The sequence below is a fragment of the Chrysemys picta genome, chromosome 8 (assembly GCF_011386835.1).
Source record: "Chrysemys picta bellii isolate R12L10 chromosome 8, ASM1138683v2, whole genome shotgun sequence".
Lineage (NCBI taxonomy): Eukaryota > Metazoa > Chordata > Testudines > Emydidae > Chrysemys > Chrysemys picta.
The window spans coordinates 23184394-23196467 of NC_088798.1; the positions used below are offsets into that span (position 1 = coordinate 23184394).

At 46.9% G+C, this 12074-nt stretch overlaps 1 protein-coding gene across 8 annotated transcripts in view; it reads left to right on the forward strand.

Moving 5' to 3' along the window:
* Positions 1-6945, forward strand: part of TNNI3K (TNNI3 interacting kinase) — a 167137-nt gene extending 160192 nt beyond the window's left edge. For all 8 annotated transcript variants that reach the window (XM_065554047.1, XM_065554048.1, XM_065554052.1 and 5 more), the window contains 2 exons: positions 170-249; positions 5488-6945. In XM_065554047.1, the coding sequence (XP_065410119.1) occupies positions 170-249; positions 5488-5564 (157 nt within the window). In that variant the 3' untranslated portion in view covers positions 5565-6945. The remainder of the gene's footprint in view (positions 1-169; positions 250-5487) is intronic.
* The last annotated feature ends 5129 nt before the right edge of the window (positions 6946-12074 follow it).

A 12074-nucleotide genomic window follows, 5' to 3' on the forward strand; every position in this document is an offset into this window, starting at 1 on the left:
AGATATTTGGAGACAGTTACTCTGGGAATGTGTGGTGTGTGCACATGTGTTTGATTCACAATCCTGAATAAAAGCCCGTCACGCTGAAGGCAACTGATGCAACTCTTGCATCAAATCTGATGCAACTCATTTCGGTCACTTTAACTGAGGTGTCATGTCAATTTTACAGCACTGGTCAACACCCTTCTCAAGGCCTGTCCTTGGACGACATGAGAAGGAATTTCCAGTACCCGCCTATTGACAGAAACGGTGAGTCCAAGCAGAATTCTCATCTTCAGCAAAAGCTGAGCTTAATTGTACTTGTTTTCCTTGGGGCTGATGTACTTGTCTTTGAATTTAAGTGACATGAGTGATGAGAGGCATTTTTCACCCCAGCTGCAAATGATCAGCCCTTAGGGGGACCAAACCATGTCGGCAAAGAAGACCAAAGCTCCAGTGGCTCTCGGGGGTGGCTCTCAGTAGAGGGGAGTGCCACTTCTGCAGCATTGTCACTATCTTCTCATGGAGGTCTCCTGGCAGATATTCATTGGGGATTAAAATCTAGAGCTGAAGGAGACACAAGCAGGAGGACTTGTTCCCTAATGGCCTCCTAGATGCATTTAAGCATACAGTGCTATCGTCACCTAAGGCATCAACAAATTCTTTGAAAAGGCATTTGCTGTGACAGTTACTTATTACATCTAATCACCAATGTCACACTGTTACCTTGTAGCTGTTTGTCGTAGCTACCTGTTTTCTTTGGTCATATACTGAGACCGTACGGGGCCAGATTTTTAAAGGTATTTTATTAAAGGTATCAAGTGAAATCAATGGCAGTTAGAGGCCTAAATACCTTTAAAAATCTAGCCCTGAGCTCTTTGGGGCAGGGACTGTCTGTTCATTATAAGTGTGTAAAGTCCCTCGCCCAGTGTGCCCTGAGCCCTGACTGGGGCCTTTGGGCACTGCTGTAGTGCAAATAAAAAAATAACGATAGTTGTAAAAACAGGTTTATGGTGCTAGAGTAAATGGAAACATTTAAGTAAAAGAAGCTTAAGTACCTCAGACTTGTTGCCGCTTCTTGTGGTTCAGCTCAGTTTGTCAGAAGGATCCTGGTATGTCACAGGCTGGTTTGGGAACAGATTCTTCTGAGAAGAAATTAGGGCTCCACATGTGACATTCTCACCGTTTGCTTTAAATGTGACACTTACTCATAGTTGCAGGGGGGTTCATGGGACAACTGTAAAACCTGGAATGCTGTCAAAATAAAGTGTGCTGCCCAGAAATAGCCTTAGCCCAGTGGCAGTAGAGAATGATGTGTCGATAACACAGAGGTGTTATCAAGAACGAGCGCTATCAATGGCAATAGCATTAAGAAGTTCCACGGGAAATAACGCTAATAATAAATAACACGGGGCACACTTCTTCCATAGCACTTTACTAAGGAGAGCCAGTGGGATTATCCCCAACGTATTACAAATAGGGTAACTGAAGCTCAGAAAGGTGAACTGACTTGGCCATGGTGACACAGCAAGGATGTGAACATAACCCGGGTCTCCTGTGCTTTCTCCCCCAGACCACAGCAGCAATTAAAGGCAGCAGGGTGCAGTTAAATAGCTACTGGAGACTAGACTCTCAAACGCAGGTGCCTGAAGTGATGTTCCTGAATCCAGATTATGACATGAATAAGTGGCCAGATTTTCAAACATGCTGAGCACCCAGCAACTACCACTGAAGTCCCCTCATGACAGTTAGTTCTGTGCCCAGGGAGGACTGTCTCTCTGCTCCATCTCAGGGCCACACTCACGACTGCTTCTCTCACTGGCTCCTCGCTTTTTTGACTTCCTGCCTCTCCACCCACACACATCTTGCCAATCAGTCCCCTAGCCCATACATGTGCAACCAGTTCTACGCAGGGCTGGCTCTGGCTTTCTGGCCGCCCCAAGCAAAAAAAAAAGGGAAAAAAAAAACCTGCAGCGGCCAGAACGGCAAAGCAAAAAAAAAAACCTGCGGCGCGGCCGGAGCCAGGGTGCAGGGGGACTCCCTGCGTTGCAGACGTGCCCCAGCTAGCAGGGCAGAGGGGGAGGGAGTGGGGGGAGAGAGAGAAGGGGGGCGGCCAGGGCTTCAGCGGGGCGCTGCCACGCGGCCCCTCTCGCTGTGCCCCCAGCCCGGGAGGGCTCCGCACCACTCCTGCCGGGCTTGCTGCAGGGCGCTCCCGTCCTCCACTCCGACGCCCCCTACAGGGTGGCCGGAGCAGAACAACAACAACAACAAAAAGCGGCCATGCCGCCCTAGGATTGGGCGGAATGCCGCCTCCTACAAGCTGTCGCCCCAAGCACCAGCTTGCTCGGCTGGTGCCTGGAGCCGGCCCTGGTTCCACGGAACCCCCTGTTATTCTCCCTGAATTAGTTCTTGCTCAGGCCTTGCCATGCGGCCCAGTGCCTTGAGCGGTGGGTTCTGTTGTTTCCAGCTCTCACTATGTAAAATTGTCTAAATTGCTCCTTCCATTTATCCGGAATGAAGGGTGCTGAGCGCACCCATTGGTTTAATCAGGTCTGTGATTGTCTAGTGATCAAAGACCTTTTTGGTGACAACTATTAACACTTTCCACCATAACCATACAATATATCAGTAGGTAATTAAAATCCACAGTTATATTAAAATATGATTAGCAATTTAGCGTTGTTTAAAGAACTGCGCTTCCCGCTCTGCAGCCACACACATCACCACGCAGAATTCAAGTATCTTGGGACTTGTTCAGTTCTGGGTGGAATCTGCAGGCCACATGTCTTCTTAGAGTACATCTCTGTACTGTGATGTCTCCACAGGTAAATTTCCTCATCACAGGTACATTATTACACACGTGTATAGAAGCCCCTCATGCCTTTGGCCTCAGTAGTGGAAATTTCAGCAGTTACACTGATTCTGCACTAAACTCTTCAGTAGTCAATGGACATTTTGCACTCACCAGCGTAGTGACAGCCATAAGTCCAGATGGACAGGAATTTTGGATCCCAGTGATGTTTGCTGTAGTAGGCAGCTCTGATGCCCCTAACTGCATATAGAGGAGTGTGTCACACTCAAGGGGCTAAATGATAGGCACTAAAGTTGGACAATGACTTTTCTTCCTGGGAGTGAAGCGGTGGTTTGGGGCACAATAGAGGTGTTGCTCTTACTCCAAGAATCTTTATTTTGTGTACCTGCCTTTGAGGATATTTTTACTCTTGTAAATAGGATTAAGCCTTAGACATGCTCTCACCCATCCATGTTTCTCCTTTTATATGACTAGGTAGCTCAGTGGTGAGCAGTGATAGAATCTGTCTATACTAGTGATCCCCAAACTGTGGGGCACTCCCCCTAGGGGGGCATGGCGGAACGATCGGGGGGCGCAGAGGGACCCAGGCCAGCCCCCACGGTGGGCGGGGAGGAAGCGCCACCCAGCCCCACTCCGCCACCCAGCCCCACCCTGCTCCCAACTCTGCTCCAGCCTCAGTCCCAGCTCCCAGCCCCGCCCCCAAGCCTCAGCCCAGCTGCAGCTCCGCTCCTGGCCCCAGCTCCACCCCCAGTCCTGCCTGTGGCTCCGCTCCCGGCCCCAGCCCTGCCCCTGTCTGTGACCCGCCCCCCCCCCCCGCCCCCCGCCCCCAGGAGCCACGGCCACACTCCGGCTCCGGGGAAAGAGGGGAGTGCAGACAAGGATAAGGGAGGGCGTGACTGGGAAAAGTTTGGGGCCCACTGCTCTATACTGCAATCAAGGGTTGTGATGGCAGCATATGTAGATGTACTCAAGCTAGCTTCAATCTAGCTAGCTTGGGTCTTGGAACAGTGAAGCCACAGCAACATGTGTTTCAGCAGTGACTGTACTAGCCCACCCAGAACCCTGGGCAATAACTTGGGTGGCTAGCACACACTGTATGTGGCTTCACTGCTCTGGCACCTGAGCTAGCTAGATTAAGCTAGCTTGGCTATGTCTACCAAACTGAGTCCAACCCAGCCATACCCATAGATAGGGCTGGGTTGGAAATCATTTCCCTTTTAAGTACACCTCTACCCTGATATAATGCGACCCGATATAACACAAATTCGGATATAATGCATTAAAGCAGTGCTCCGGGGGGGTGGGGGTCTGCACGCTCCAGTGGATCAAAGCAAGTTCGATATAATGCGGTTTCACCTATAACGCGGTAAGATTTTTTGGCTCCCAAGGACAGCGTTATATCGGGGTAGAGGGGTATATGAAGGTGTACCATGATTCCACAGAAGTATTCCTTTATTAGTCCAAAGGCCACATGGTGCTAATTACATCCAAAATGCCAATACAAGCATATACACACTTAGATTTTATGTCCTAGCAGCAATACAGTTATAAGCATTGGCCAAAATACTCACAACAGAACCAGGCCCAGGAGATTCCTTCCTGAGACTCAAAGGGAGAAGGAAAAAGCTCTGACAATAAAACTTCTCAAATCCTTGTTTTTTATACACTAAACAAAAAAGTGATGTTATCGCTGGTTATTGGGCTTTAGTCAAAGATACAAAAGGGAGTTTTAGGGCTAAACCCTGTGCCTGGTGCCCAGTGAACCAGGTTTCCTATATTTCTGTTAGATCAGCACAGAGCTTCAGTAAGATGACACAGCTATTTCCAAGGCCATTACACATTTAACGCAAACAACTTTTCTTTCATGGGGTCTTATTCTTTGGTCACTCGCTTTGAGCCTAGTGCTCATTCAAATTCTCAAAATCAATTTAAAACCAAAGTTTGCTTAGGCCCCTGTAGCCCGTTCTCCTCCAGGCTGCTAATGTGCAGTGGTGCTGAGGTTATCTGTTGAGGTTTTTGTTTGATTATTTTTTCTCCTTCTTTACTATATGTTTTATCTTTTGCCAAGAAATATTTGGGTTATTAACTTTTTTTCTGTTACGCGACATCTGACTAGAGCTGTATAATGCCTCAGTAGCCAGAAAATTGAGATGATTGGGTCAGATTTAGACAAGTTACAACAGAGCCGTAAGAACAGCAATAACGGTTGGCCAGCGAACCAGTTCACCTTTAATTGGAAACATAATGCAATGGCAGTAGATCCCCTCTTGATAACCTCCAAGAATTAAAGCATAAAGAATTATTCCTAACAGGCTGCTTACTTTGGCCCTTTTGGACCCCAATTTGAAAGGTCAAAAAAGATATTTTAATATAAAACATACACTGTATTATTAAAATACTTGACTCAAGTTTTGTGTCAAGCATTGATGTTTTACTGTGCCTGATTGCTGTTAATTCCTTGCACGAATAATAGGGTCTGTAGGCTTTGTGTTTTATTTCTGAAATTTTCCTCAGAAGATTATATTGACTTGGGGTTCATAGGCAGCAAAAAGACATCAGCATGTGCATTGCTTATTTATCTCAAAAAGACATTCGCATTATCTTTATGACATGGTCACTGGCTGGAAAGGAGAAAAGTGTTGCTATGTTGAGGGGTGATTGTGAATAACACGTGAACTTCTCTCTGCTTTATGCAGGTTACGTGTCTGATCCCATGAGTTCTATGCGATTTCATTCCTGCAGTAATAGTGGCAGCTTTGAAGACAGCAGCTGACAGCATGAACCATCTACCTGGAGAGAGATTCCCCATCCACTGACAGCAGCAATTCTTACTGTGTCAGCATAGCTCCCAGGCATTATACATTACACCAAAGATGCCTAAATTGGCTTGTTTATTTACTGATGGTGAACATTTCTATCATAAATTATGCTGTAACCTATTTTTCCTCCCAGCATGCTTAGGGTTTTCTGGTGGTGCCCATTTGTCTTTCCTTAATAAAAGCAAATGTCCACAAGGAATGCTGCACCTTAAACTTGAACATTAATAATTTGAGAAAAGAGATTAAAGCAAAAATAAATCTGTTAGTTACAGAGTTCTAGGGCAAGTTGTTTCACTTTGGACTGCAGTAAGGCTTGTGCAGATATCACAAACTTCCCGACTGATACAAACAAAGTAACAACAAAGCCAGCCTGAATCACAGGAAAGGATCAACTCATAATTCTGCAGCCACAGCAGGACACAGCACAGCCAATGTTGTTCCAGCTTCCTAACGTTTTCCTCATTTTCTTTTAGGATTTGTCTTTGTTTTGAAACTTCCAGTTCTCCAATTCCTTATGTTGCACAGCTGTAGTTCTCCAGGCACTCAGTCCTGCAGTTCTTCTCAATCCCGGGTTCTGGATGCTTTAACCCCTCTGTATGAGAATGAAGAAATCCTTAGCTGACTGTCCTAATTGGCTTCTGAACAGATTTTTTTGCATATCTGCTTTTTACTTCAGGTTGTGTGCCTTACATCCTCAAATTACATAGAAAATGCTCTCTAGTTCCCTTATGCTTATGTTAAAAAAAATTTAAACAGCTAGAGAGAGATAAGAAACTAAACCCCAACCCATCTAAGTTTAATGTAGCCATATACAATTTTTGTGTCACAAATGTAATAACCTTGCAGCAAGACAAAAGGTTACACTTTCACTCATCCAAAGCAAAACTACTCTGCAATGCCATCTAGTGATTCTAGCATACACACGTTAGTATTGGGTTCCAGCGTTTTCACAGCAAGTGTTTCAATCAGTTGGTTCTATGACAAAATTTTAATTACCGGGAACCCATTTTTATTCCACACATACACACCAAAAAAGAAAGAAAAAGAACTTGAACTATTGTTTTGGAAGCTAATGCAAAGTTAAATCCTTTAGTAACTATTTAGTATTGTTTGGAAAATAAAATTTAGCAGAGAGATTCTGTTGCTATAATATTTTTTCTTAGCTGCATTACAGTATATAACTGTCAGGCTGAGTAGAAACTCATAGTCAAGATTTGTGGCTTTCTGAGAATATTCTGTAGGTTTGTTTCTCATGACTGGTGTTTCTGATTTTGAGCTCTGTGATTAGGGATTGTAAGTCCTTTAGTATTTGGTCTATAAATATGTAATACATTTTATTGACTCGAGTCTTCTCTCTGCATGTTGTTAGTTTAAAAATGCGGACGGTTTAGCTTGGAGAGCTTTGTAGGTGGCGTAGTGTTTTATTATTTGTTTTACTTCAGAGTTATCTCATGCATTCTGGGGAAAAACAAAACTGAAATATTAACATCATCAGGATGTGGCTTCCCTCCCTCACTCTCAGCCCCAAGGCATCCCCTGAGCAACTCCTTTGGCTTGTGAAAGGCTGAGGCTTCATTTACAGAAATAAACCAATTAGGTAAATGTAAATGTTATGGCTAGTCATACAGAGAATTGTTGAGATTCCAGCTCCTCACCAAGAGGATTAATCGTCAGAATAGCATTTCCCTCCATAAAAATGAAAGCTCTTCTCCATCAGGAACACCAGCCCAATAGCTGATTAGCCCCCTTGAGACTTCCAAACCTGGCACACCTACTCCTGGGCATCTCTATCAAGACAGCAGCTTCTCTGCCTAAGACCCCCCCATCACAGGGAAAGAGGTGGAGTGGCATTGCTCGCCGTCATAATTTCCATGGGGCATGAAAGTTCACAACTAACCAATGCAGTCTGTGTTCATAAGAGCTCATGTCCTCCTGCTTGTATTGTAGCTACTATCTGTTTTTACATTGATTTCCATGGGAGCAGGAGCAGGCCTTGCTTTTAACCATCTCTTTGAGACATTTTTCTAAGCTGAAATCAGAAAAGCTTCCACTCCTCTTACTCATTAAATAGGTAACGTCTGAATCCTCCTGCCTGCCAACCTGCACTGTGTCTGCCATATCTCGGCTGAGCCAGAGCTAGTTCATTTCCATCCATTAATATAGTAGCTCCATGTCAAATCTGGAAATGAATCTGGATTAGAAAAAGAAAAAAGGACTCATCAAGGGAAATGGACTTTGTTTTAATAGCCCTATGTGACTGCTGCTATCTGATCTGTCGTACTACATGTGGGACTTTTATCAGTTTACCCCAATGTGTTATTTGGGAATATTTGCTAGTATCAGGAAAGTAATTTTGAAAGTCTATGAAAGCAAACTTTGAAATGTAATGCATTAGACAAGTCCAACTGATCAAATCTATGCAAAGCAAACAATTTTTACCAGTAATTAAAATAATTGGTACTTGAAGAAAACAATCTCCCTGTTAATTGGTCTCTATAGACGAAACATCAGGCCTTAGGGGAGAAAACATAGTGATCAGTTATTAATACAAATGGAAGTTCTGCAAAATTGAAATACTGGTTAGAACGTGCTCCAGAAGTGTCTTGCAGAAGCCAAATTAGTATTACCTTTCCCAGACAAACCCAGAGAACCCAGTTCATTTGAAATATTTATAAAGGATGAGCCCCTGCTGAGATAAATTACCTTATTTTCAATACCATCCAGTCCATGGTAGCTACAGCAATATTACAAATTGTTACATGAGTGATGATCAAATAGTTATCGGAGGATCCACATTAAAAACAGATAAAGGAAGCAGACATAGTACAAATCAGAAATAAAAACTTTCCTTTCATTGTGCGCACTTTAGATATTCCATATAAGATAAATGTTTCCATTCACTTCAATGGACTCTACACTGTTCCCCGTTCAAGAAATAGAAACTACACCCAAAAAAATCAAGCCCACCACATTATGCTCCCATGCGTGATGACACAGGCTTGTTGTAATCATACTCTCCAGTTGCTGGAATTCAAACAGGCTTTTTGCATACAAAATATATAATTCACAGCTGGGATTTAACTCTGGCAAATTACACAGATTCAATTTCAGCTGTGTGTGAAAGCCAGCAATGGTACGTATGAAGTACAGTAGCCATTGTCCACTCCTGTTATAGCAAACACTAAAGATTTCTTTGCTGAGCCAGGGATGAGTTCTGCCAGTGGCAACACAGTTAAATATTTTGATGGTCTCACATGTTTCATCCAATCATTAGTCTTTTTTATACCTAAGTTGTTTTCATCTAAATGTGTCCTTCAGGTTTCCTTTGTGACCTAACTACAAGTAAGCAAGGGAGTGTATAGCTAACATTTTAGGAAATTCTGTAATTTCACCTGTTTGTTTTCCTTCTCAAAATTCTACCTGCCTGGATTCCTGATATATCCACATTGTGAATTTATCTGAACTAGCCATCTTTACAGCCAGTGGAGCAAGGTAAAAATAAATGTCAAATGATGATCTGAATTTGAAATGATCAATTTCATCCAGAGCCATAACGATTATCCAAAATTTGACTCAGCTCCTTTGATTTAGAAACAGTGTGCCAAATGTATTTATTTTGTAAGAATAGAGCCCAAAGTAATGAGCACTGGCAGACAGAAAAATAGATCGCTGATTTCATTGGTATGCTCAGAGTTTAGAAACTGACTAGTCTGCTTCAGGATTTTATGTGATGGTTTGATATTTACACCTCAATTTGTGAATTACAGTATTTGGGTAAATATATAGCTTTCAAATGGATAGAGGAACTTGCGTCACCACCCTGGTTTACAACAGTTTAATACATAGTTCACTATTCATTTCCCTAATGGCTAAAATAAGATTTAGAAGATAACTTTATAAATAATTCAAGTATTTTTAATAATGCAATGTTTGGTTCTCAACTTCCTACAATTACTAAAATATTATTCTAGCTCACAGGACTTCCCTTCTGCCCCACAACTTTCACCAGTATGGGAACTACTGTCAGGGCCATCGCTAGGGGAGTGCAGGGCCCAGGGCGAAAGTGACAGAGTCATCTCTTCCGGGACCGACCGCGCCGGCCAATCGCACTGGCCCGTGGAGCCTCCCCCAAAGCACGGGGCCCGGAGTGGTCACCCCAATTCACCCTAACCAAGGGATGGCTCTGACTACTATGGGTTTTGCTAGCATTTCATTGAACCTCTGCTTTCATCCTTTACTAACACTGTAATTGGATCTAGTTACAAATTTTGCTGTAAGAGAAACTCTTGCTCCTCATGCGTACGGTTACCATATTTAAAAAAAAAAAAAAAAAGAGGACACTCCACGGGGCCCTGGCCCAGCCCCTTTCCCACCCCCGGCCCTACCCCAACTCCGCCCCTTCCTCGCCCAACTCCGCCCATTCCCTGCTCCTTCCCCAAAGTCCCTGCCCTAACTCCCCCTCCTCCCTCCCAGCCACGCGAAAAGGGCTGCCCAAGCGCTACCGGCTTCACGGTTTGCCGGGCAGCCTCCAGACCCTGCGCCCCCAGCCGGCGCTTCCCCAGCACAGCTGGAGCCCGGGAGGGGAAGCGCCCAGCCAAGGGCGCAGGGTCTGGAGGCTGCCCGGCAAACTGTGAAGCTGGTAGCGCTCGGGCAGCCCCCATGCCTCCGGACCCCAACCGCCAGCTGGGCACTTCCCCTCCCAGGCTCCGGCTGCTCTGCTCCGGCGGCGCAGGGTCCGGGGGCATGGGGGCTGCCCGAAGCCGGTAGCGCTCTGGCAGCTTGACTCTTAAACAGAGCCGAAGAGTCAGGGGAGGAGCAGAGCAGCCAGAGCCCGGGAGGGGAAGTGTCCAGCCGGCAACTCAGGGTCCGGAGGCAAGGGGGCTGCTCGAAGCCGGTAGCACTCGGGCAGCTCGGCTCTTAAACAGAGCCAAAGAGTCAGGGGAGGAGCACAGCAGCCGTGGGAGGGGAAGTGCCCGGCCAGTATTTTCCCGGACATGTTCGGCTTTTTGGCAATTCCCCCCGGACGGGGGTTTGATTACCAAAAAGCCAGACATGTCCGGGAAAAAACGGACATATGGTAATCCTACTCATGTGCATCTTCAGCACGCACCTAAAACACCATGTTTTCTGCCATGTAAACCACAATGGTTGGTATAATGCCAGATATGCCATTGAGCAGCGCAGCAGTTACTGCAGGGCTCTGGGAACAAGGGCAAATGAGTTGGGGGCACAGGTGGTATTCTCGTTGTGTGTAATCCCTGTTGTGGGTCAGGGCCCAGGCAGGGACACATGCATCTTGGAGATGAATGCATGGCTGTGCAGATGGTGTTGACAGGAGGGTTTCAGCTTCCTTGGCCACAGCATGCCGTTCTGTGAATGAGGACTGTTGATAAGAGATGGGGACCACCTGATTAAGATGGGGAAGAGCATCTTCAGAGGTGAAAGTAAGCCGGTACGGCCTGGTACGGCGTACCAGCAAGAGCCGGTATGCCGTACCAGACCGGCTTTCCCAGGTGGCAATTTAAAGGGCCTGGGGCTCCCAGCAGCGGCTGGAGACCCGGGCACTTTAAATTGCCCCCTGAGCCCTGCTGCCAGAGCCCCGGGGTAGCAGCGGCGGCCAGGGGCTCTGGCAGTGATTTAAAGGGCCAGAGGCTCCCAGACGCCGCTACCACAGCGGAGCCCCAGGCTCTTTAAATTGCCGCCAGAGCCCCAGGGGTCCTGACTGCTGCTGCTACCCCAGAGCTCTGGCAGCGGGGCTCGGGCCACCGCTATCGCCCCGGGCCCTTTAAATCTCCACTGGCTCCGGCAGCAATTTAAAGGGCCAGGGGCGGTAGCGGTGGCCAGAGCCCTGGGCCCTTTAAATTGTTGCCAGAACCCCACTGCTGGAGCCCGGGGGTAGCAGCAGCAGGGCTCGGGTGGCAATTTAAAGGGCCCGTGGCTCTGGCTATCACTACTGCCCTGGGCCCTTTAAATCTCCGCTGGCTCCGGCAGCGGGGCAAGGGTGGTGATTTAAAGGGTCTGGGGCTCTGGCCACCGCTACCACCCCGGGCCCTTTAAATTGCTGCCTGAGCCCCACTGCCAGAGCCCTGGGGTAGCAGCGGCAGCCGGAACCCCCTGGGGCTCTGTGGGCAATTTAAAGGACCTAGGGCTCCACTGCGGTAGCGGCAGCTGGGATCCCTGGCCCTTTAAATCACCACCGGAGCCCCTGGCCGCCGCTGCTACCCCGGGACTCCGGGAGCAGGGCTCAGATGGTGATTTAAAGGGCCTGGGGCTCTGCTGCTACAGGCCGGAGCCCCGCACCCTTTAACTGGCCCCCAAACCCTGGGGCTCCCAGTCACCTCTGCAGCTGGTAGCACTGGCAGTGATTTAAAGGGCCCTGGGCGCCCATCCGCCACTACCGCAGCTGGAGCCCGGGGCTCTTTAAATCTCAATTTAAAGGGCCTGGGGCTCTAAAGACCCCGCCT